The sequence below is a fragment of the Pinus tabuliformis genome, chromosome 3_1, assembly GCF_031772625.1.
Source record: "Pinus tabuliformis cultivar Carrire ecotype Pingquan chromosome 3_1, CPIR1, whole genome shotgun sequence".
Taxonomy (NCBI): Eukaryota; Viridiplantae; Streptophyta; class Pinopsida; order Pinales; family Pinaceae; genus Pinus; species Pinus tabuliformis.
The window spans coordinates 837444264-837471497 of NC_142301.1; the positions used below are offsets into that span (position 1 = coordinate 837444264).

The 27234-nt window shown below is 35.2% G+C and overlaps 2 protein-coding genes across 2 annotated transcripts; both read left to right on the plus strand.

Moving 5' to 3' along the window:
• The first annotated feature begins 2654 nt into the window (after window positions 1–2654).
• On the plus strand, window positions 2655–2999 carry LOC149190108 (putative cytochrome P450 71A28). The gene has a single exon (XM_089410432.1). The coding sequence runs from the start codon at window positions 2655–2657 to the stop codon at window positions 2997–2999; it is 345 nt and encodes a 114-aa protein (XP_089266558.1).
• A 2931-nt stretch (window positions 3000–5930) lies between these two features.
• Window positions 5931–6860, plus strand: LOC149190109 (anthocyanidin-3-O-glucoside rhamnosyltransferase-like). The gene has a single exon (XM_089410433.1). The coding sequence runs from the start codon at window positions 5931–5933 to the stop codon at window positions 6858–6860; it is 930 nt and encodes a 309-aa protein (XP_089266559.1).
• Window positions 6861–27234: the final 20374 nt, after the last annotated feature.

The window sequence follows — 27234 nt, forward strand, 5'->3', positions numbered from 1 at the left end:
TCACTTCTAATTCTTATATAATGCGCAAATGTGTATAATTGTATTAGCTAAGTGAACGCAAGTTAGAATATCTGTTTATGCGAAGATAATCAAGATCTGTTAATAAGATAAGTAAGATACTTAGTCTAGTTTGGGAAATGGCATAGATCGCTGCCCTAGCAGCGCAAAAGGACTTCAAACCTTTGTTAGGGCTGTGTAAAACTCGATCGTAACAGATTGCGAAGGTACTGAAGGTTAGAACGGAGCGTGAAGTGACCTACGCAAAGGCAGGCATAGTTGGAATAAACTGACATCACAGCCATCTGAAGGGTGCGGCAACTTGGTTCTAGCATCCCCCGATACTGATTCGGGTGAAACTTCAGTCTGCACTCCACGCGCTGATGTCGAAAGGGCTAGTAGTGTAGAGATTTGATTGGCTAAATAACTTTGAACCTGGGTTAGGGCCCCATAAGCCAACACTTTGTGTATTGTGCAACAGATGTTTACATGGCTAGGACAACTCGTATACGCAAAGACCATCCTTTGAAACCACCCGAAAAGGTTCGCAATCATGACATAACAGTCAAACATGCCAAAATATGACAATTAATACAACAAGCGAAAGGGTTCAAAGAACTTTCGGAAAGCTCATGAAATGAGCTTAAGTGTTTGCAATAATCAAGGGAAAGGCCAAAGAAGGCTCTGAAATTTGAGTGCAAACCAAAATTTTGGTGGGTGTTGTAGCCGCTACAACACCTTAATAGCATAATTCAATTTAAGTAACTAAGTTAATTACAAAAAATTAATATTTCATAAATAACAAAGAAAATAAATATGTAAAGAAAATAAACAAATTAAATTAATTAATCAAATCCTAAACTATGGAAATTATAAACTATAATTAAAACAAAAGTTTAATAATTTAGTTATTTCTTTGTGATTTGGACATGGCTCTAAGAGTCCTCCCTATCGAATCAAAGAGTTACTCTTTTTATACATAATATTTGTTTATAAATAAAATGACAACTAATAAATAAGATCCACAAGTTTACCATATAGTTTGCTAATAATTAACAAACAATAAATATGCCTCCACAAGTCTTTCAAGTGATTTTCTAATAATTAGCAAACAATAAATGGCTTATACAAAGTCCCAAAATAATTTTTAACAACTCAATTAATCATATTTAATATTGATTCAAATCGAAATAATAGAATAACAACTACATAATAGCATCAACCCAAATTTCTAATATGCTCATTGTTCCCGTGTCGGATCTGTGAGCTACAACACAGGCATTTAAACATTAAAATTTCCATAGTGGATTGTAGTGAAATTCCTTAGTTGGAGGAATGGTGTAAACTAGAGTTGCAACAATTACATGAAGTAGATTTACAATGGTGGAAGTTGCAGTAACAACGTGAACTGGAATTGCAACAACAAAGTTTATAGTTGCAACAAAGGGAGGCACAATAACAATGTGAACTAGAGTTGCAACAATTGTAACCAAAACATCCCTATGGAAACACCATAACTTGCACAACAACTTGTGTGCAAATTAACTCAAAGTTAAATGCAAATATGATATTTTCCCAATATTTAATCATAAATTCATGTAAAATAGTAAGAAATGTAATACTAAAAAATTTATCTCTAAATCACACATATAAGCATTAGAATGAACTAATACCAAGTCATTAGAAAATAAAAAGGATTTGATAATAGGGAAAAGGTGTAAAAATATGTCTGTCACCAAGATCGTCAAATTGACCACTCTCTTGTGAAAGAAAGGGAGGACAAAGTTGGAGTTGATAGTGATCTCCTCTATATTTTTACTATTTTTAAAACTTCACATTGGAAGAAAAATTGTCGATCTTGTTGAGATTAATGTTGGAATGTCTTAATGGAGTGACAGTTCAAACCGAACCTTAGATTAGGATTTTGTTCCTATTTTCTAGGGTGTTGTTTCAACTTCCCTAAATGTGTGTTTCATGTATATATTTCTCATGTAATCAATTGTAAGGCAGAGCGTGTTCTGTAGAGGCAGTCTTACAGGTGGTGTTCCACACCTGTGAGCTGCTCAAGTTGTTTAATAAAGTTGATTCTTATTTTTGACATGGTATCAAAGCCTGTGAGGGCCTAGCCCCTCCTGGGCTTGGCCTGTCCTGGGCTGAGGGAAATAAAGAATTTGATTAGTGTTTTGTTTGTTTTTTTTCCCTTCGCTGGTTTGTCCATTAGATTTTGACAGTGGTTGTTCGACTGGTGCAACAAATGCGACGATGACTGGATGTATGCGTGGAAGGCAGGAATGCCGATCGAATTGCCAGCCATGCCCCCGGGATGGAAGCCTAGTGATCCTGTTCCGTTGCCTCTGTCCATGGAAGTCCCCACTGGCTGGAAGCCTGGAGATGTTGTGGTGATTCCAAAGCCGAAGAGGAGAGTTCCAATTCGATGCAGCAATAGGTGAAGTTCCTATGCAGCTTCGGCGATAGCATTTTGCCTTGGCCTTTTGATGGGAAGCTTCGGTACGCTGGGGGAAAAACCCGTATTGTCTGCATGTGGTTGGATTTCTTCCACTCTATTAGAGAAGAGGAAGCCTTTGCTATGATTCGCTCTATTAATTCAGATGATTCTTGTCCCATAAGCATCAACCAAACCTTTTTCGTCCATTGTGATGGCCATAATCTGCCGGATGACCTTTGGTAGAAATTATTCGGCCCAAGACTCGAAAGCTTTCAATTCAATGGTGGGAGAAAGTTTTCTGTTACTCGGGTCCTTTAATATTGGAGATTACATACCTTATTTGGACTGGATGGATTTCCAAGGTCTCAATCGTCGGTTGAAGAAGCTACGTACAATACAAGAGCAGTTGTTAGAGAAAGTAATGGACAATCACGTTGCCCGATATGATTCTAACATCACACATGATCTTGTGGATGTCTTACTTGCAGCCTCTGCAGATAAAGATAGCGAGTTCCAGATTTCACGAGATACTATAATCAGAGAAATAGCCAGATGATGTGCCAAGAAGCATGCCGTTAGCATCTTTCTCTATTATTTTATCAGGTCCTCTTCGACGCAATATAGAATTTCATCGTCACAAGGAGATCACATTTTGATTCTAGCAACCTAGTTAGCTATTCGGACAACACGAGTTCTCATCTATTTGTTGACAGAAACTATCGTTGTTCAGGCCCTTTTAGAATCTTCAATATTCAAGAGAAGCAGAGCCAGAGAAGGAAAGCGGAGGATTCCTTTCTATCACTCTCTCTTTTGTCATGACGGGATCCGACTCTTTGGGACTATATGCCGGATACCCAGATGGCAATTGGGTCGTTGATCACATGACCTTATTTTGAGACCCACTTGTCTGTTTCTCCCTCAACTTTCTGTTCTATGCGTGGAGTCTGACTGAACACCCAAGCGCTCTGCGTTGGCCATGTGACCTGGATCGGCTGACGGCGGAGCGCTGACTTTGGTGCGGTGAGCATGGAGTTTCATCTAAGTGGAGAGCTAACTGTGTTGTGACTGTTCTTCAAATAGTGATCTAAAGTCATGTTGGGAAAAGATAGAGAAATTTGATCAATTATTAATCTGAAAGTTTATTTCTTATTTCTTGGAGTCATCAATTATTAATCTTAAATTTTATTTCTTATTTCTTGGAGTCATGATAAAATTATTGTGCCTTATTGAGCCTAGCTAACTCAATTTAGGTAAAGTTATTTTGTTAGAATTCACGACTCTAACAAATGACGACAGGTTAAGCATGGAGTTCCAAGATTTAATTGACAAAGAAAAAGATGCCCAAGATGTGAAACGAGCAGCAACAATGATTAAACGATGATGGACAACTAGGTGAAAGTTAGTGTGAGTTTGTTTGTGTTTGTGGAATAGACTCTATTATGTTGTAAAGTGAATCACATGTGTAAGCAAGTCTAGGATGTTTGTACTTGTCATTGTAAAGTATGTACCTGGTAACTCCAAGAAATGGAGTGTGAAATGTAAGCCTTGTAAGGCATGTGTATCCCCATATAGTTCGTGGTAATCTAAAAACCACTTTGTATTTGCAGTGTCGGTTTGTGGTAAGCTAGAAACCACATGTAAGAGTGAAGTGGGACAGAGATTCATGTTGGCATGGTTTAGGGTTATCTGAGAAAACCCTCGGCTTAGTTGAGTCAGGTCTTTGGTGAGCCTTAGTGGCTGGAGTGCCCTAGTGGCAGGATTGTAGCCCAGATTGGCGGGAGTGCCCTAGTGGCAGGTTTGTGGCCCAAAATGGCTGAAGTGCCTTAGTGGCATATTTGTGGCCAAGAGTGGCTTTGGTGAGCTTTCGTTGTTGTGTTGATCCTTGAGCTTTCATGGTTGAGTTGAGCCTTAGTGGTTGTGTTTAGCCTTGGTGGCTAAGAGCCCTTTGAGGCATGGTTGAGGGTGATCCGATAAAACCTAGAGCATGGTTACGAGTAATCTGATAAAACCCATGATGATATTGGAGGGGGATTTACAGGTATAGGTACATGTGTGCAGTTATAATGGTTGAAAGAACCACGTATATGAAGAACATCCTACAAGACTGATGGTTGCAGCGGTTAGTGCCCATGCATTTTGGTGGATCGTTGCTCCTTTATATGGACATCAATATATTATTTTATGTTTGACCACAACTAGGCTTTGCAGATTGATATCGAGATAAGTACTCGTTAAGGGAGTGTGTTGGAATATTAATTAATACTTGTTTCAGTTATAACTTTCTATGTAAAGAGTCTGCTCCTGTTCTATAGGAGTGGTTTCCCTAGTTTGGTGTGTGGTTGAGATATTCTTTCACCCAACATAGTGTGTGTCCAAGATAGTTTCCATATCTTCAAACAACACTTCTTATATATATGTAATCTCATATTTTATTAATATAATACAAATTCCTTTATAGAATTTTAACAAATTCCCTAAATGTGTGTTTCATGGGATCTACCCATAACGTTTTGCACACTTCCTTCAAACTCTTCAAACTCATCAAACCTATTGACGACATTCAAACCCGAGCACCAGAATACCACTTTACCGATGGAGGAATGATCTCCCATAGGAGAACCATGAATGAGAGACTCCCCATAAGATTTGACGAATGGGGACATATTGGGATAGGGGTGCGAGAGCTATAACTCTCCTTTTAAGACCCATCTGCCTGAACATGACACTGGATTTCACCTATATCTGCTATGGTTTGTTTAAAAATAAATTATATGTTTTTTTTTTAAGAAAAAGAGAGATCTATAAATTTAGGAATTCTTAGAAAAGAAAGCTGTAATCCTTCCATTGGCATAACAATTCACAGCACTCAAAGCCACTCCTAGGATTGGGACAGAATTGGTGAGTTACTCTCACCCTCTTCTACTTGCTTCAAATTGTCATGAGTCAAATTAAGAGTGTGGTTAGCAAAAACTTCAAAGTTAGAGTACGCACGAGGCTCCTTGGTCCTCCAAAGTTTCCGAGTAAAAGACTTACGAGAGTCCCAAACCAAACAGTCATAGAGATGACATCGTACACAATGGAATATATTTTCATAATCCAAGATTCCAAAGAATTGAAGTGGGCCAACTTCTATCTGCTATAGAGAGAGAAATGGCAGTTTTATAAGAGTTGTCTACAAGAATAAACTTACCCAAAGTATCACCATTTTTTCCTTCATTAGTCTATTACCCTGAAACGTATTAACATCTTAGTCTATTTACTGTAAATCGTGATAAGATATTGACTGCAATTAAAAACTTTATGATGAATGGTAGCTTAAATGTCTGCGTCTAAAAGTTTAATAATGAATGGGAGTTGTGGATAATGTTCTTGATCAATGGTTGCTTGTACAGTTCTCTTTGTTCTGTATATACTCCATGATGGCCAAGCCATAGAATCCAATTTTTCTCATACCACCGATCTGCCTGAGGAAGTGTGCGATCATACGATGGACCATCGCAATGCCAAAACGAAGCTTCACTTTGTGATGTTTCCATTGTTAGCTCAGGGTCACATAAATCCTTTCTTGGAGCTCTCAAAGGCTCTCGCTACTCATGGCCACAAAGTCTCCTTCGTCTCCACGCCTGTCAACATTTCCAGAATCAGGCCTTCCTTACGCCTTCAGAAGTGGCCAGGCCAGATCGATCTGGTGGCACTGGCGTTACCGCCCACGGAGGGCCTCACTCCCGGAGCGGAATGCATGGCAGACATCCCTCCAGAAATGTGCGCTGCTCTCTGCAACGCGATGGATGGAATGGAGAAGCCGTTTGAAAGCCTTCTCGGACAGCTCTCGCCGGATTATCTCATCCAGGACCACCACCAGTATTGGACGCGGACTATTGCTGCGGAGATGCACATTCCGGTGATATATTTTGCAGTCCTTTCGCCCGTGTTCTGTTGTCACGCATTCCACCCTTGTAAATTGGGGAACCAGGAAATAACCGCCGAGGAGCTCGCGGCTGCTCCCCCGGGGTTTCCGTCGTCGGTGATCACGTTGAGGCCATACGAAGCGCGGGATTTGTTTGTTATGTACAGAGCAAGAACCGGACATGTCAGTCCAGTCTCTCGATTGGGTATATGCCTGGAAGGATGTGTGGCGACAATCGTGAGATCCTGCTTTGAAGGTGAAGATAAATACATTCGTTATCTTCATGACGCCATTGGAGTTCCTGTGTTTTCCGTTGGCCCGCTCATGCCCACTGTCCAGTCGGGCGCCGACGGCAGCGAGGAATCCGAGCTGCTGAAATGGCTGGACCGACAGAGGGCGGCTTCGGTCGTTTTTGTTTCATTCGGTAGCCAGGTATTTTTGTCCAGAGACCAAATCCACGAGTTGGCGCTGGGATTGGAGGCGAGTGGATTCCCTCGGGTCAGGGGTTAAATTTGACGCCCGTATGCCCGTTTTTAGGTTTTTTACATACATTCTAATTTCAAATATCCACGTCAGGGATAACTTGCTATTAATTTTTATACGGTTATTAATTTAACGTTTAATTTAATAATGCACGGTTATTACTAATAGGGATAATCCACCTGGCACCCGTAACCTCCCGTGTAACGGACTATCTGCATTGACTGCTTTAATATCAAATTGTGTATATATGCATACCTCACACGCACCACCCGCCTGAGGTCGGATATATGCAGTGATACGCATATTGGGAATGGCTTTTTAGTATGAATGCGACTCCTACGCATGGAGGATGTCCAAATGGAACGCTACCGCAACACTTATTTGTGGAATAGGAATATACACATTGTGTAAATGTTTGTCAATTTCTCATGTTTCGATAGTTTGTTACGGAAAAAATTAAAAGTTTTATAAATTTGATCAGTGTCTTTAATATTTTTATTACCATTCCAAATTTGATGTTAGTATTGATTTTATTTTTTTAATTGAAATCAAAAAGATCATTTTCCCTATAGCTGTGACATGGAATTCTAACTTTCTACAAAAATATAAGAAAAATTTGACAACTCGTCAGCATTGATAGGCACATCCAAACACCAAGTGAGTTAAAACGTAAAGATTATAGGATGAAAGTAGCCGAGGAACTCGAGGTAGGCTACAACATATACACATCATGTATATACATGCTAGCATAAAGTCGGATATTTTATTCACTGAATCGCATACACATGCTTATACACATCATATATATACATGCTAGCATAAAGTCGGATATTTTATTCACTGAATCGCATACACATGCGCCACGCAGCAGCAGAAATAAAGTGCCAAGGCCGTATTAGTTTCTAAGTTATATTTATAAATATCACCTATATTATATCAGTTTTTAATTTTCAACAGGTAAAACTGTAAATGCTATGGTACTAACAGTAATTAATTCCCAGCTACCCATTGCAGCAACCTAATTTATTCTTATTTTTGCAAGTCGGTGACTTTGGTGAGGATTTAGGAGCAGGGGATAAGAAAAACCTGTTGAAACTTCGAATTCAACCGAGTTTGTGCACCTCCTAATTTGTCAGGTATACTGCGAGGAATGGCATGGATTGGTGGGGAATACCGTTCCGGCACAATATGAGGCGGGGTGGACATCGGATTAGCAGGTATATAATTGTCGGGATGCCCCAAGACATTAGGAGCATAAAAAATCCAAATGGAAGGGAAGATAGCGGAAAATAGACATTTGAGAGGAATATCAAAACCAGCATATCCACAATCATGGGTTTCATTCAGAGTAGCAGGAGGACAATCATGGGTTTCAGTCAGAGCAGCAGGAGGACGACACTGGATAAATGACTTCTTCAATCCCCGTGAATCCTGATGATCTCATTGTGCAAAAAGCTATCAGGTTAGATGCCAAACCATAATCAGCTATACCCAATTTATTTATATATATACACACTTCAACTTGGCTATATATTCATTAAACATACATTCGGATGTTGTTGTGTATACTTGGCTATGTATTATAAGTTTGCTACGGCTCTTTCTATAGAATTCTGGGTATAATAACAAACCGTTGCCATTGTAGAAATGACCGACATTTACGTCCTATTCATACAATATGACTAGAAACATTCATTTGCTCCTTTTTCGTTTGCCGTGTGGATTGCATGTTGCAAAGATTCAACTTCAAATCTTCAAATCTATAGCCGCCTTAAACTAGAAGGCGGGTTTGTTATAATTTACAATCTAATTAGTCAATCGTTGGAGTATGACTAGATACTTCCTCTGATTTTCAAAACAGAAATGCCTCCATTGGTTGGTGGGTTTGTTATAATTTACAATCTAATTAGTCAATCGTTGGAGTATGACTAGATACTTCCTCTGATTTTCAAAACAGAAATGCCTCCATTGGTTGGAGTTGTTGGGAGGTTGTTTGTTTTTAATTGAGAAAGTTCTGGACGTTACAGGTAGTTTGAGTCCATCTTTTATGTGTGCACAAGTAAAACACATAAATTGATATGAAGTGGTAAACATTATTTTAAACCTAGATTCAATTTATATTACAGAATTAAACTTGAAGACTATGCAAAACATTTTCTACTAGTACTGCCCATTTCATGATAAAAGGAAAAGTATCAAAAACATGACAAAAGGAAAAGTCCGTCAGCCAATTGGCTGCCTGAGGACACCAGTGTCCAAAGTCACAATGACGTATATATGTTTTGATTATGGTTAAAATCCAATAGATATGATAAGTTTGATGGAATTAATGGACTCTGCAGACAAAGTTGAGTTACATTCATTTTTTTTTTCAGCACGAAAAGATGGGAGTGTATTTTTATTATATTCAAATATAGACATACATATTCGGAGATATTGCCATTTGTTTAGGCTGATGTGTGGGTCAAGCCACTTTTAGAGTTACATTCATAGTTTAAAGAAGATAAATGAAGGTAAGTGGCACATTAGTGATGAAGACTGTTCAATGTAGGGTGCTTTTGGCATCTTTCATTCCATCTAATACTTATAACTTGAAAGCTAAAGCTTAAAATAGATTATGCGTCCAGAGTCCGTGAGCTGCTGAAATCCTGGTCTGCTTTTTAGAACATCTGCCCTCAACTTTTGATCTTTCAAGCCATGAAAAAATTTGGCGGTCATATTCACTCCATGAAAAAATTTGGCGGTCATATTCACTTCTCTTGAAAAAATGGCTAATATTCTTCTAATTTAGTATCTGATTGTTTTACTGACTTTTGATATAGCCAGCTAACAATTGAAGAACCAATATTTACAGTTTAGCTATTTTTTTCCAATTTTCCCCAAAGTTTGTTTAATATGTTTCTAGTTTACTATCAAATCTTTAATTTACTATGGAATTGTATTAGATATATTCGCCATTTTGGTAATTTTCTTCCATTTTTCCATAAAGATTAGCTAATATTTTTTTAAATTTACCATCAAAAATTGGAAAAATTTAAATGTTGTTCACCTTTTTGCTAATTTTTGCTCTTTTGGAAAAAAGTTCTTCTATTCTTCAAATTTACAAACAAAAGCTATTTTTTCTTCTTATGAGTGAGTGAATTATTTTTATCAAATTTGTTGCAACAATATTAATATTCATTATTTTCATGTGAAAATAATTATGAATATATATTTTTTCACTTCATAATATTATTTTTTGTTGTTTCTATAAATATTTCCATCTATTTTATCACTATTTCCATTTTAAACAACAAAAAAAAAACATTTTCTAAATTTGCATTACAAAAAACAAACAATCGGAACATTTGAATCAATCTTGTAGAAAATTTGTCCTCCAAGTGAAATCTAACCCCTGCCTCTCGTCTCTTCGTTTTTCGGGGTATTTTGACGGTGGGCCAGACGATCTGCTGAGATGGAAAGAGATAACCAGTCATATATTGGGTATTTAATGTCCTTAGAACAGCATGTGACTTAACGCGATAACACGGGAGCGGGCAAATTCGGCATTAAATAATATTTGCCCGCTCCCGTGTTATCGGGCTAAGTTGTGTGCTGCTCTGAGGGCATTAAATACCCATTATATGGCTGGTTAGCTCCAGATAACCAGCCATATATTGGGTATTTAATGCCCTCAGAGCAACACGCGACTTAACGCAATAACATAGGAGAGGACAAACATTTTGTACACAGTTGTATAAATGTTAATGTACTCCGTTACAGGAATTCGCCTTTTAAATCTGTTTTGAGAATATTTATCAACTTTAGGATGCCATTCTGAATAATATCCCATCCTTCATTGAATTCTATAGTTGTATCTGTTGACATCATCATCTTTTTCCAAGTGGTAACTGCCCGCCTTTCTTAGCCGTCACCTTCTGTCAAGCGACGTTTGCCAACGTTACAGAGAAGTCTTGCCGAACGCACAGACTGTCAGGTAATGTAATCGGACTGTGTCGACTGCGCCTATTTGTGTTGGTCGCTTCCCATAAAACAAAAGAAATTGTGTCACATGGTGAGGAAGAAGAGAAGAACCATTTTGATATATTTATACGGAGATCGCCACTCCATATGGGATACCCAAATTTCTGGGCCGACAATTTCTGGGACCATATAAACTTCCATCTCAAACTACCGTACACACCACCGGAGTGTAAGTCCACTAACTGGAGGTTGAGGCATCACATGGTTGGAGGTTGAGGCATAAATAAGAGGAAGGACAAATGGGGAAGAGTCAAGTGCTTTTGGGTTAAGGTATCAGTCTGACCATGTTCATGAGAATACAGACATAGGTATGAGAGGCTATGATGTGAAAAGCTAATTATGTGTTGACAAGACAAGCCCTCAACGGTAGTGCTAGTTTTTTAGTGCAAGCCAATTATGGTAATCATCATTTTTAGTGTTAGAGTTTTTACCATAGCTAATAAAGTAATTCATTATTTTCTATTTTAAAATTATTTCTCAATTTTTGACAAATATCAAAATTAAATTATTCTATAGTAAAATATTATGTCATATTAATATTTATTTTGCTAATAGAAAATTAGAAATAAGATTTTAAAAATTAAAAATATATTTTTTAATTTATAGAAAAATGAAATTAATAAACATGTTCTAAAAACTTAGATTAAAATTACTAGAATTCCACGAACTAATACATGGTCAAAGAATTTTGACCACAAAGCAAAATCTATAGTCCTAAACAAAAACAAAGACTAATAACACACAGATAGAGAAAATTCCCACCACTTTGCTAACGAAATTTTTAATAGCTATATTAGCTATAGCTTTACATTAAATTACAATGTCACATATAGCTTCATAGGTTTCTGTCAACATTGTGACTTAAAAATTTAGCCATGACATGCATCACTACTTACAAAATTGTAGTCTCCCATTACTAAATATCATATTCAAAACTATACTCGGTGATTTTCAAAAAGCTGCAAACTGTGTGCAAATGAAAACCTGAAAAGATGTCGTTATGAAGAAATCCGTGAAAGCCCTTATTAGCATTTGAAAGTTTGAAGAGTTAGAGAGTTATTCCACAGTTATTCAAAGTTTTTTTTTTGTAATATCTTGATTTCCATTACGTTGACTTCATGTTAGCGATTTTCTAGGTTAAGGTTTTTGCTTTAATGCTACTTTCAATCATATATCTGTAGTGCAAGTCATGAATGTTAAAAAGATAATTAAATTTCTAATGAGGCGCAAAAAATTAAGCTAAAAGACTAACAATGTTATATTTCAATCCATGAAAAGTTACAGTTTAACTCCTAAATTTGTGGGACTCTCCCTCATAGATTATGTCAATTTCCAGTGGATGCATTCTTCGCCTTTGTCACACATTTACACTACACATTATCATACTCTTTGAATGCAGATGAAGATAGGCCATGCAAAATATTATTAATGACCATTGTGAGTGGGGTTTCATAATTGAATCTATGAGAATATGGGATTATATGTGAAGAGTGTAGCATAGTCGATGTTAGGAAGCATACCTTTGCTTGCAAAATTTGCATATTCATAATTTTTTTATGTTTTATTTAAACTATTTTTACAAATACTTATGGTTGATTGTTGCATTTGTTTTTTAGTAAAAATAATGTTTTCAGACAAATTTTTCGGCACTTTTGCTTTTAGTCAACATTCAAGCCATTAAACCTAGTGGAAAAAATTTCAATGCCATAGAGACATCTCTTGGAAATTTGAGAAGCAATGCAATCCTTACAGGTGTGACCCTTCTCATTATTTGAATTTACACCTATCTAGACAACCATTCATATTGAGTTTACACCACTCAATCTCTTATAGTAGATGCTTCAATAAAAACAGAACTACTAGTCATTCTATGGACGGGCTCCCATCTACCGAGATACATGGGTGCCAACCGCTATATTTGCTAGTTACATAGAAGAGTCATCTAGATACAGAATGTATCTAGAGCTAGTTATTACAACATGACCTTTATATCTAATTTTGTAAGTTCATCATCATCAGTATTACAAACAAATTACAATATTAATAATTTAACTACTACATCACACCTAATCTAACACATGCCCTAGATTTCCATTATAAACAATCCCTACATGATTTCCAATACACCTCTACAATTCTCCAAATCTCAACTCTTCGTACAATGTTTAAGAAAACCAAGGGGAATTGTGCCTATATCTTACTTCCCATAATGCATCGAACCAAAGCAACGATGGTGATTTACCATGCTATTAACAATTTCCGACATCATCATCAAACATGGCGAAGATCCCTTAGCGTCTGTTCTACAATTTAACTACAGTTATCCACCTGTATCCTCATCCTCCGATGTTTTGCTACAAATGATTCCCATCGTTGTCTAGCCATCAATAGTTCATTGACTATAGCAAGTTGCACGATGACAAAGGCAATGAAAGAGCTTGAAATTTCTGCAAGCATCATGGGACTACCGATGAAGCAATATGAGTGCTTCGAATCACATGATCATAGATTTCTAGATGAGTCTCATCCAAAATCTTCAAGATGAAACTAAAGTCAACTTCCCTCAAAAACGCCATGAAGATACTTTCACACTTTAGCTACACTCTACAGTGATCTGCAAGCTTCATAACTCGCCACAGTGTTTCCCATATTGAATTCCAATAGGCTTACAGTCATGTATGACGCATTGCAATTTCGTTGCGAGGATTTGTATGTGAGGCCAGGTCTGTCTAGACCATCCAATGCACTGATATTGATCCCGAGAATTGACTATATCAATCACAATAGATCTCACCTAGCGTGACTCTCATCCATTGGTTGACGCGGATCTATAGATTTTCATCAGAAAAAACCTTCAATCCATAGGATGCTTGAATCTTGACTCAAATAGACCCTACATCAATGACATCCGCTTGTTGAAAGTGCACTATCAATAGTATTTGCAAGCCTGCAATAAACCCTCTTGTCTCTATAGGTTTGACTGACAAACAATATACACTTCCATATACAAACTAACACACTACTATGCAACAACAAATTACACTCTCTCTATGCCCCTGGGCCCTCCTAGAAGGGAGTTAGCCTAGATAGGTGTGTGGTTGAGATATTCGCTCAACTAATTGATTGTGTGTCCATGACAATTTCTCTATCTCGAGACAACACTTCATGTATATATGTAATATTATTTGATCAATGTAATAGAGTGTGCATTTAGAAAATATTTGTTGGTATCAGAGCCTGTGTGGGTTGGGCCTTGGCCCCTCATGGGCCAAGGAACATAGGAGAGTATGTATTTGTTTTCAGAGTATTATGTTTATGTTTGCAACATGTAATTTTTTTTGTTTTTGGTGTTGGGGGGGGGGGGGGGTGTGGGGGGTTGCGGGGCGCGGTTCCCATCATATTTGGAAGACGAGAAGGGCTCTGCCTGAAAAGTTTGTAGTCTATTGATAAGCATTCCTCTATGCTCTAGTTTGATGCATACCATTGACGATAAATGAGTTGGCTCAGTGAGTCGTTGCAGTGGTAGGCACATCAAGGTATGAGGTGAGGTGACAGTTACATTCTCAGTGCTTGTGGATTTGTCTAGTCATTTTTCATTTATATTGATTGTTAAGTGACCGTGGGGTTGCGTATGAGAAATACAACTGTCATAGATGTGACGTTTCATACCTTGTATATGCATTGAGCGTGTGGGTGTTTTGGCCCAGTAAGTGTCTTTCTGTGTTGTGCTTGAGCCATCAGACATGAATGTTGATGGCATTGCAGGTTGATGTGTAGCCAACGAGTGAATCGACAAATTTTACATGGTATGAAATGAAGAGTTGTGAAGAATTCCAGTTGTAGTCGTCATTAGGGGAATTTTGAGGTCTAAAATGGGCCTCTTATGAAAAATGTACAAACAAAATAAACATTATAAGAACCAGTAGGATTCAAAATGATGATGTCAACCATGGGGGGTGATTCACCATTTTTGGAGTAAAAAGGTAAAAATATTAAAAAATAATAAAATAATAAAACAATAAAACTACTTTTTCAACTAGTATTTTCAACTTATCTCCCTAAGGTTTTACTCACATTACGAGTGGGAGTATTCATTGGACGCAAAATTTAATTCCTCATCGAAGGAGTACCCATGTTGCATACTTTTGATAGACCATGCTACAAGAAAAATGAGAAATACATGAAAAAACGTGATTGCAATCACGTTTTTCATATATTTTCCATTTTCGTGTAGAATGGTCCATTAAAAGTATGTAACATGGGTACTCCTTGGATGAGGAACAAAATTATGCATCCAACGAGTGTTTCCATTCGAAATTTGAGTAAACCCATAGGGAGATAAGCTGAAAATATGAGTTGAAAATATAGTTTTTTTTTCCCTCTAAAATTTGATCATGTAATCTAATCTTATTTTATTATTTCCACTATTATTTTATAATTTCCTTAAGAGGCCCATTTTAGACCTCAAAAGTCCCATAATGCAAATTCTCGTTGAATAGTCATCGATCTATGTGTGGTTCCAATGGAATGGGCGCTATTAGTTGCATCAAATTTGTTGGTTTCCAATCTGTGTGTAGAGCCGACCTGCATGTGGCATTGACGAAGGCTAGAGAGTCCACCTGAGAGACAAATTGCATGTAATATATCCGGGCGGTGGTGTGATCTATTTCATGTAGATCTCCTTGTATCTGTTCAACAATCCATTGAAATCAATGAGACTGAAAAGGTGGTGTTGTAGAGAGAATAGTCGCTTTGGATCAAATGCGATGTTCCATGAACGCTGTAAGCAAAAGGAGCAATGTCCAAAAAATGGATGAGGTTCCTATTTCACTGAGAAATTGGTGATGATCAAGATGGAGGGTCGAAGCATTGAAGTGTTGATTGAGGAAGGATCAAAGTTAATGAGCTACATTGAGGAACAACTTGCAGTCCTGCTAAGGAGTTGCGTTGAGGAGCAATAATGTGCCACATCAAATCCCATAAGACAAGCTATGATGTTAGCAATTCTTTTTGTTTTATGATAGGTAAAGAAACACGAGGAATAATCATTCAACATGGATGAATATGGAACCAAAACTTCCACTATGTCGCAAATTAGTATATGCTTTGCAGAAATGAATTGTCTTCTTGAATTCTTTGGGTTCTGCAACTGAAACATGTTGAGCGTGATCAACTTAATATGTAAATGCAATTTGTTAGAATTGACCACTCTAACATATGAAAATTGGAGTCATAAATATTCAAGATGAAGACACTAAGTTTGTATATGTTTTTAGAAGAATTTTGCCAAAGTGTGATGGTGGTAGTGGATATTAGTTGGTTGAAGCAACAATAGATGGACAAACAAGATAAAGGATTGTGTGTTGAATAATAAAGAAGACTCAGCATTATGTTGAAATGTGAATTACACATGTATTAGTAAGCAAGTATGATATTATGTAGCAGTCATTCGAAAGTATGTACCTGGTAACTCCATGAACTGGAGTGTGTAATGTAAGCATGATGAGGCATGTATACCCCTATAAAGTTCATGGTAATCATAAAACCATTTTGGAAGTGCAGGTTTGTGGTAAGCCAAAACCCACTTTGTAGTGTAGGTTTGTGGTAAATCAGAAACCACATGTGAGAGTGAAGTGGATAGGGACTCTTGTAGGCATGGTTTAGGGTTAGCCAATAAAACCCTGGGCGTTGTTTAGGGTAAGCCGATAAAACCTAGAGCATGGTTATGGGTAATCCGAGAAAACCCATGATGAAAATGATGGCAAGGAATTTACAAGTACATGTAAAAGTATGCAAATAATGGTTGACTGAACCATGTACACGAACTTGAACATCTTAGTAGGCTGGCGGTTGCAGTCGTTGGTACTCATGCATTTCGGTAGATAGTTATTCCTTTATATGGACATCAACAATTTGATGATGTTTGGATGAATAAGGTACAATGTGCAATTTCCATATTGGACCAGATGTAGATCTTGCTAATTGAAATTGAGACAAATAGTCATATAATTCCTACTTGTCTTGTGATGAAGTGATTAGCTTTCTTTAGGAGTTTGTTAGATCTATGAGATCTTAGGTCCTATTTAGGTGTGTGGTTGAGATATTCTCTCAACAAATTGGATTGTATGGTTAAGATAATATCTCTATCTTAAACCAATAATTAATGTATTTATATGTGTTTAATGTAATGCAAGATTTAAAAGTTTTGTTGTGTTTCCGAGATTGGTGTGTGGTTGAGATATTCTCTCAACCCATTGATTGCGTATCCAAGACAATTTCCCTATCTTGAGTCAACACTTCATGTATATATGCAATATTATTTGATCAATGTAATGAGTGTCCATTTAGAATATATTTATTAGTATCAGAGCCCGTATGGGTTGGGCCTTGGCCCCTCGTGGGCCAAGGGAGATAAGAGAGCATGTATTTGTTTTGAGATTATTCTTTTTGTGTTTACAACATGTATTTTTTTTGGGGGGGGGGAGGGGTGTTTTCCATCATATTTGGAAGCAAAGAAGTGCTCTACCTGAAAATTTTCGAGTCTGCCAACAATCATTGCAATCTGATATAGTTTGGTGCGTACCATCAACGAGAAATGAGTTGGGTCAACGATTCGTTACAGTGGCAGGGCTCATCAAAGTATGAAGTGAGGTGATAGTTACAGTCCTAGCGCTCGTGGATCTGTCCAATAATTTTTCATTTATATTGATTGTTAAGTGACTATGGGGTTGTGTAGAGCAATACAACTGTCATATATGTGATGTTTCATACACTGTATATGCATTGAGCCTTATTGGGAAAACTTATCATAATTTAGTTTCCAAAGCAACAATGGGGACAACCATCATTGGCTACTTCTACAAATGCAGGCTGACTTATCATTGTCATTCAAGGAAAACCACGCCACCTAGAATTTCCCACTGGTGATCTGTAAGGAGGCAAGCTTTCACTCATGCCAAATGCCTCTTGGTCTTGTGCCATTGACCTGTTTCCTTAAGTCCGAGGAAAAAGAGCACTTAGCCAAGCAGAAGCAGTGATCCCTTCTCACAAACCACCCAAGATAACTCTAATTGACTTTAAATACTCTTTATATTCTGTATGGGTAATATACATGTTTCAATCCATTATATCATGGAATTAAAGCTATTACATCAAAGCTCATCATGTCACTTGTGGAAATTGAACCTGAATGAGGAGGGTCTCAAACATTCCTCCCAACCAACCCAATTGACATAGGTAATTATTTACCAATGTAAATATTGATGTCAAATAATTCTAAAGAGTCTCCATTTTTTAGAAATTGTATTTAGTAGTTACTTTTATCCCATTTTAAAAAGTAGTGTGACTTATAACATATATTTTTGGTGGTTAAAATTATGTTTTTTTTTTAAATTGACATTATAAGTTTGCATTCCTAGTAACTCTTTTTTTTTTAATCAAATTGTCACTTCTTACTAGTAACTCCTTATTTTTTTATTTAATTGTCACTTCTTACTATCAAACTTTTAAAACCAATCCCTAAACAACAAAAAAAAAATATATATCATTTCTCATAGCCTTGTTTTTCCCAATCTCAAAATTACAATATTTTTAAAATCATAATTAATATCCATTATTATTATTAAAAAAAAAACATAATATGAAAAATACATTTTTTAATAAAAAAATAATATTTAAACCTATATTTTCAATAAAAAAAATAAAAAAAAAATCTTAATATATATATATATATATATATATATATATATAATTTAAAAAAATATATATAATTTTAAATAAATAATAATATATTTAATATTTTTTTAGTGTAATGTAATTCAATCTCCGCTCTCCTTCTTGAGTATCACTCTCTCTTCCATCCCGAGTCACTTCGTTCCCCTTACACTCACCCTTTCCCCCGCTCTCCAGATATGTTATTTAAACAATGCGTTGATATGCTATCTACATGTGTTACTCATAATAACAAAAATTGTTAGATCATGATCTCAAAGAAGTAATAATTGAGTCAAGAGGCGATTTAAAATCACGGGGGCTTCACTCAATGAACCCTTGACATATCATGTGCATTTATATTATACTAAAAAATACCCCTAATTTGGCTACATATTGGAAAATACCTCTAAAAATCACATTATTTAACCCCCTACCAATAACCCAATACACCTTCCCAATTTAAAAAACCGCTACTTTCACTAGATATTGTAGGTATTCATTTTTCATTAGCATTTTTTATAACCTTTTATATTTTTTTTATTAACTTCAAGCTCCATTTTTTATACCTACCAATATAAAAACCCTTTACCCCATATATATCTCCCAATATATTATGTCATTTTTTCCTCAATATATTTCCCCCAATATGAACCCACGTGGTATGGTATTGCTCCCCCAGTGAAGCCCCCTGTTTCTACAACCCAATATAGTGGAGAAGTGTAGGTGCAATGTATGTAAGTAAATAAGTAAGCATGTAAATATATTTTAAATGTCGGGAAATATTTTAAAAGTCATCTCCATATGTTTTAATTAATATTCAAATTAAAACATACAAATGTAAATTGTAAAGCCATGTAATGTAATGTAAAATGTAAGGCACTGAGCTATCAATTTGATAAAAAGAAATTGGTATATCTATAATGGAAAATTAACATACAATTGTTTTTGTAAGAAGCTATTTCTTTATATATTATTATTGGTATAATAATAGATAATATTTATTATTATTATTCCAATATATTATAATAACAATAATCTCCATTATAAGTATTATATTATACCTTACATATATTATTGATTACACAAAGTGACAATTCTCAATCATATGGATGGATGGAGAGAGAGAGAGAGGAAGGAAGAAAGAGAAGAAGAGAGGGAGGGAAGAACAAAGACATAGGGAGATATAGGTGGAGATAGAGAGGGAGTGACAAGGGGGGAGAGAGAGAGAAGGGGAAAAGAGAGATATGAAGACACAAAGATGGAGGGGAGAGGGAGGGAGGGAAGAACAAATACACAAGGAGATATAGGTGGAGATAGAGAGGGAGTGACAAGGGAGAGATGGAGAGAGAAAGAGAGAGAACAAGAGAGAGAGAAGGGGAAGAGAGAGATATGAAGACACAAAGATGGAGGGGAGAGAGATGGGAAGAGAGATAAGGAAAGATGAAGGGAGATAGTGGCAGAGATGGAGGGCGGAGAGAGAGATAGAGAGAGGGAGAGAGAGAGCGATTGTGGGAGTTGGGGGGGGAGAGATAGAGGGAGTTTGGAGATAAAGGGAGAGAGAGGAATTGACAAAGAGAATGGTGGAGAGAGGGGGGGGGTGAAAAGGGAGAGATGGAGACAGAGTGAGGGAGAGAGGATAGCAGGAGGGAAGATAGACAGAAGGAGACAGATAGAGAGGAAGAGGGAGGGAGAGAGTGATAGATAGCTACAAAGAGAGAGAGTGTGTGTATGTTTGGGGGTGATATAGAGAGACAAAGAAGGGGATAGATTGATAGATATGTAGAGAGAAAGAGAAATAACATGTGTGTTTGGGGGGGTGAGATAGAGAGACAAAGAAGGAGATTTGGAGGGAGACAGAGATATAAATGGTGAGAGAGAGAGAGAGATGGTGTAGAGAGAGATGGGGGAGAGAGAGAAGTAGTGAGGGAGGGATATAGACACACATATGGAGGGGGGAGAGGGAAGAACAAAGAGACATACAAAGACAAATACATATATTATATAGTATTATATAATACTGAACATTATTAACTATAGAGAAAGAGAAGTAAGAATTTTACAAAAGGTAAAATAAGTTGGATTTAGAAGATATAAATATTTTGGTTTTTCATCTAAATAGATGCATTTATTTCAGTGTACATGTTGATTCATAATCATATTTGATCGATTGCACTTGATGCATTGATTTCAATGTAGTTGTTGATTTCTAATCTTATTTGATTGCTTGCACTAGATGCTTTGATTTCATTGTATATGTTGATTTCTAATCATATTCAATTGCTTGCACTAGATGCATTATTTCAGTCTAGATGTTGATTTATAAACTTATTTGATTGTTTGCATTAGATGCATTGATTTTAGTGTAGATGTTGATTTCTAATTTTATTTGAATGCTTGCAGTAGATGCATTGATTTCATTGTAGTTGTTGATTTCTAATTTGATGTAACTAGATGTAAGATGTGCATTAATTTCAAAGTAATTAGATTAATAGTGTGCATTTATTTCAGTGTAAGCACAAAATAATTATTGACGATGTGCATTGATTCTTGTGTTACAGTAATTCAACCATAAATAAAATACTTGAATTCTCATCTTAAATAAAATGTTCACTTACCTAAAATGTTTTGTTTTTGAAACTATAAACTATTTCTAATTGCCTACATTTTTATTATTCTCATTTTCCATCATTCAACATTGTTAGTCACTTTGCATTCAAATGACGTAATGGAAAACAACTACTATTGAAACTTACTTGGGGTTTAACACTCCATAAGTCACAATGATTGACTTTGGAGAAAAATACTATTAATATTGGAGTGCAAGAGAGACAAGATATGATGTTTACTACAAAATCTCGAGTTAAAGAATTTGAATGGTCTACGATTTCAACCGCCCTTTTCATATGATCCATATGAAAATATGGCATAACTAATAGGTGTGACACTAAGAACGGTAGAAGAAAATAGCTTCAGATTGATCACAATGAATACATTTTTATTATTCCCATTTTCTATCATTCAACATTGTTACATTTTCACTTTTCATTCAAAACTTTTGTTTCAACATTTTTCATCATTCAACTTATTAACAATATCTATTATCTCGGCAAACTAAGGTAACTAAGCAAATTTAAAATTAAAATGACTAGATTAATTTTAGAAATATTTAATATATTTAAAATGATCAGAGTAATTAGATGTTCAACAAATTTTCCATGGTTGCACATGACTAAATCTAGCCTAGATCCATCTTATCCTCGAATCTATCAAGCGCTAAGTGGGATGAAATCTCTCGAGATGCAAACCTTTCCACAAGTTTTGCACTAAAAAAAGAGGTTTTCACCTCGAGATATTTGATCCCTCTCGATTCTTAATATATATGGGGTTAATATTGATATAGGATGGTTTAAGTAATAAAAGTTATTAAAAAAATAAAGTTAAGAAGATATTGTTTTTAATACAAATTTTCCTTTTTAAATGTGTGAGTTAGGGATTTCTATTATATTTCCACTATAAAAAAAAAGTACATAGTCTTATCTACTGACATGCCACTTGGGTAATGACACTAACAACACAACTGAATTTCCTTTTTCCATATAATTATATTTTCAAAACTAATGCAATAATGCAAAATAACAATTCTGAGAATGTTAGAATTACTACTTCCTAGCATATATTTATAATAAAACTAATTAGCAAGTTCATTGTTGATGGAAAGTAAAGAAAAAAACTAAATTCTTAACATGTTACCTTGGAGGTGAGTCAACTCATACAACCATTGGATTCTCTTCTTCTTCTTAAGAATCAGATAATTCCAACATTGTTATCCTTTTTTCCAATTAGGAGACATTGTTGTCCATTTATTTTCACCTATATTTGGAAAGAATCTATGCAGAGCAAGTTTTCTTGTCGGACCTCACTTCTATCCACTGATACTTTTCCATGATAATTTTCACTAGTAAAGATCCATTGTTTGGAGATACCTGTTGTATCGACCTCTATCAATGCCAATGTTAGGGATCCACTAACCCGCCTTTCTTTTAATTTCTACATTCTGAATAAGTTTCCTTTCCATTCCAATTTTAACTTTTGCAATATTGATTTCATTTCTTTCCTCTTGAGACATCTACTCCAAGTATGTAACAAATGAGTTCTCAACATTTAGTTGTGTGTGGGTAAGAGGGTTACCCTTGCATCCATGGTGGCCCCTACAAGTCTGGCTTGCACCAATGTGAGGCATGGTACTTGGTTTGCATGCCTTAACAAAAGGAGGCATCGTAGGAAGGGAGCAAGAGACCAAAGAGATTTCATAGGGGGATTTGGCGTCAATAGAGGATGGATGGAGGTGAGTAAGAGAATACACTAAGTATAGTCGACCCTGAGGTGACTTTAAAGGGAGGAAACAAAGAATGCAGGGTCATTCACTAAGAGGGAAGGTGACAATAGAGAATTTACCAATGAGTTTGAGCTCCACTAAACCATAAGCAAACAAACACAAAAAGGAAATCGAGATCAATAGTTCTCAAGGAGAACAAAGAGGGGGTAACCAGGGTGGTTAGATGGCTCTTCCAACCAAGAGATGATGTAATTGTTGAGAGAAAAACGAGAGTGAAAATGTTAAATAGATAAGGCCTGTGAAATCTCTTAGCCTAAGGAAAGACACCAATGAATGGTATGCTAGAGAAACTCTATGTTTTATGTAGTCTCATCCAACCTCCATGTCATGGACCATTGTGGATGGGTATGGTGGTGAGGGTGAGCTATAATCATAGTTGAATTGAGGAGGAAACAACTAGGATGAAGGTAATGAGCCTTGTACTAACTCCATTAAACCCATGTCATGTTGCATGTGTGAATGATTGTATTGAGTCGCCAATTCTCTAGGTTATATAGGGCGATGTGAATGGTGACAAGTATAGCAAATCATTTTCTCATGGGTGGTTGAGGTGGCACTCCATCCAAGGTTTTTAACAATAATTTTCATTTTTAAGATTAAGTTTCTTAACAATATTAAGATTATATTTATAAAAGTAGTAATATTAATTAAAAAAATATTAATATATTATTTTCTAATTTGAAAATTAATTTTAATGTTTTAAAATAATTTCTAATATTAAAAAAAAATTAAAAAATTAGAAAAGATGAGTGTCATACCAATAACTAGATTATAAAAAATAAAATTAATAATATATACTAATTTGCACAAAATGTTAAACTTAGGTGTTGTATAACTATTTTAGATTTTGGAGTTTTTGGCAAGAATTTAGCAAAATAATATTTGGTTAAAGAGTGATCTTTTGTCATTTAAAATGCATTTTTCACCACATTTATAGATTCAACACTTTAAAAAACCCACAAATCACTTAAATTGTGGAAAATTTACAACTCAAACATGTGATTCTACGAAAGCTTTATCAAATTATAAATAAATTTTAAATAAGCCAAAAAAACTGCAAAATATGATAAATAAACTAAAACTTGCCAAAGAGATAAACTAAATCTAAAACTTAAATTAATTAAAAATAAGCATCCACCTACAATAAATAAGAACGAACAGGTCGACCATACAATAAATTCCAAACAATGTAACACTCTTTGAAGAACGAACATGTCCACGAAAAGATTTACCATGTCCAACAGGTATCACTTTACTCATCGTGAATAACTTGGAAAGTTGAAAAAAAAAAAAACAAAACAAAACAAATTTACCCACAATTACAAAATGCGAAACATGGTAGTACAAATTAGCAAAAATACCCAAAATTAGAAAATGCCGAACATGGTAGTATGAATTGTGATGCGTTATGGCTATGCGGAATAGTTATAATTTATGTTTTGATATATTGAAGTATAAATTAATTGGTTTGGGTAGGTCCCCATTCTTGTTTTTTGATTTAGGAGAAATTTTACCAAAAAAGTATGACTTATTTTATATAATTGTTTTGTAGACACATCATGTAACAAGTTGATTGTCGAGATGTTTTGAACCATCTAATGTAGTTTATCATTAGGACAATTAGATTAAAAAAATAAATAAATTGATTCAACAAAGTTTAAAAACAAAGAGTCTAGATATACAACTATAGTAAAAGGTAAAATAAACAATAAAAAATTAAAAACTCCACAATAATTAATTAATAGATTATATGTAAATTTACAACACTCATTCATTTGTGATCATTCAATTCTCAGGTCCTTGATGATGGGTGGAGTGTCCACTCGAAAGGTTGGACAAGATTAAAAATCATTCACACAATTTCACTTGCAAAATTTCTCTCAATATGAATAATTGCGGAAATATGCACTCTCTTATTCATGGCCTCTACAGGGAGGCTTATCTCAAGGAGATCAAGTTATTTGAGAAGTTGCGCTCAAAGCTATACAAATGAGTTGTTGAAGCATTCGTAGCACTCGTTTATGATCATTCAATTCTCAGGTTCCTGACATTCGTAGCACTCGTTTATGATTATTCAATTCTCAAGTTCTTGACAATGGGTGAAGTGTCCACGCAAAACATTGGACAAAATTAAAAATCCTTCACATAGTTTCACCCACAAAATTTCTCTCAATAAATATAAATCATTTAAAAGAGAAGAGATAGATAAAATATTAATATTCAAACCATATAAATAATAGATTATATAAAAATATAAAGGTAACAGAACTAGGATTGAATAAAATAATTAAATAAAATTAAGGGTCAAATAAATATATAAAGTTTAAAAATTATTATAAATAAATAAAATAAAATTACATGTAAATATTAATAAAAATATTATTATAAATAAATTATATTATTAATAGAAAATAAAGTAATAGCTATATTACTAAAGAGTAAAACAAATTAATAAAAGGTAAAAGGAAAAAGACGGGAATACAAATAAATAAGTAATAAAGAGAAAACCTTTAGAAAAGGTTGGTTGGCGATACATTTGTCATTTGGCCCCAAGGTGGGGAAAAACTTGAATTCATTATGCATCATATTAATATCCTTTTTGAATTCATTAAATTCACGATGGAGATTGAAGTTAATGCCATCATTCTCTTTCTTGATGTCCTCATCACCAAGAAGGAGGATTGCTCCATCTCCCATAAGGTTTCCACAAGAAGACTCACACCGATCAATATCTCCATGCCGATTCCCACCATCACCCAACCCAAAAAATTTATTGTTTTGAACATTCTTGCTACCATAGCCCTGAGGATTTTTGGTGATCTTCATATCAATGATGAGAAAGCTCATCTTTTGGAGGTTTTCATGAATAATGGTTATAGAAAGCATCAAGGCTTGAAAGCCTTCCAAAAAGAGGAAAAATGACTGAGGGCTACGGCTGATCCCAACAATCCTATTTCCAATGTTCATCCTCTTTTTATTCAAGGAACTATTGACACGTTAGATCGTATTTTTAAGAAGAATAATATCTCTGACACTTCAAGTCGATTAACACTATTCGGTATTCCCTTAGGTATGTCAAAGATCAGATTGACCTCTTTAACTTTAAAGGTGTTTACATGATCCCTTATTCATGTGCAAAGCCTTATATAGGTGCGATGGGTCATTCTATCAAGTGTAGAATTTAGGAGCATGGTGTAGACATTAAGCATAATCGATCTCACTTTATGGCTCTTGCTAAGCATTCTCCAAAGACTAAACATCACATTTGTATCGAAGATATTCATATCATTACTAAGATCTCTCATTATCATTACAAAAGCTCCGAGAGGTCATTAAGACAAAGAAGCAATCTGCCAATAGTCTTAATAGGGATGATGGTCAAAGAATCAATATAAATTGGATCCTTTCCCTCTCTTAAAGTCATTCTTCTTCTTCATTTTAATCTATCTTTTATTTTTCTAATTTTATTAGTACTTACTTATTTTTATTCCCCTCTTTTTCTTTTTACCTTTGATTATTTTATTTTACTCTTTACTAATATGGCTATTCATTTTTTTATTAATAAGATAATGTTTTTATAACATTAATATTATTAATATATCTATATTATTTAATTTATTTATCTATAATAATTTTTAAATTATTATATATTTATTTTACCTTTAATTTTATTTAATATATATTTAATTCTAGTTTTACTACTACCCTTTTCAATACCATTAGAAAATTCTCTAAGACTTCATATAAGGAGATTAATAGAACTTCCAATTCTTGGTATGATAATGACTGTAAAATTTCTATGAAAATGATCAGATACGCTCCTAATGAAATCATTAAGCTCTAGAATATAAGTATATACAAAGTTGTCATCAAAAGGAAGAAGAGGACATATATTAATAAGAGACAAGAGCATCTTCTCCATCTTTCCAAATTTGCACCCAAAAAGTTTTGGCGAAATCTACTTGTTCGTAAAACTAAAGATAATCATTCTATTCCCTTAGAAAATTGGGACAACTATATTAAGAAATTGTATGACTCTTCAAACACCATGGGCACCATCTTAAACACTCATATTAAGGAAGATATATTTTCTCTGGAAGACGTTGACTCTGGGATTAATAAGCTCGCTAATGGGAAAGCTAAAGATATTTAAGGATACTAAGCCGAGGTCTTTAAAATGGGAATATCTATCCTCATTCCTCATCTCCATAAGCTTCTTAATTTGGTTGTAAAGCATGGCTTCCCTAAGCTTTGGACGCAAAGCCTTAT

Coding starts and splice junctions, on each gene's coding strand:
- LOC149190108 (XM_089410432.1), top strand. CDS start 2,655: ATGGCCATAATCTGCCGGATGACCTTTGGTAGAAATTATTCGGCCCAA.
- LOC149190109 (XM_089410433.1), top strand. CDS start 5,931: ATGGACCATCGCAATGCCAAAACGAAGCTTCACTTTGTGATGTTTCCA.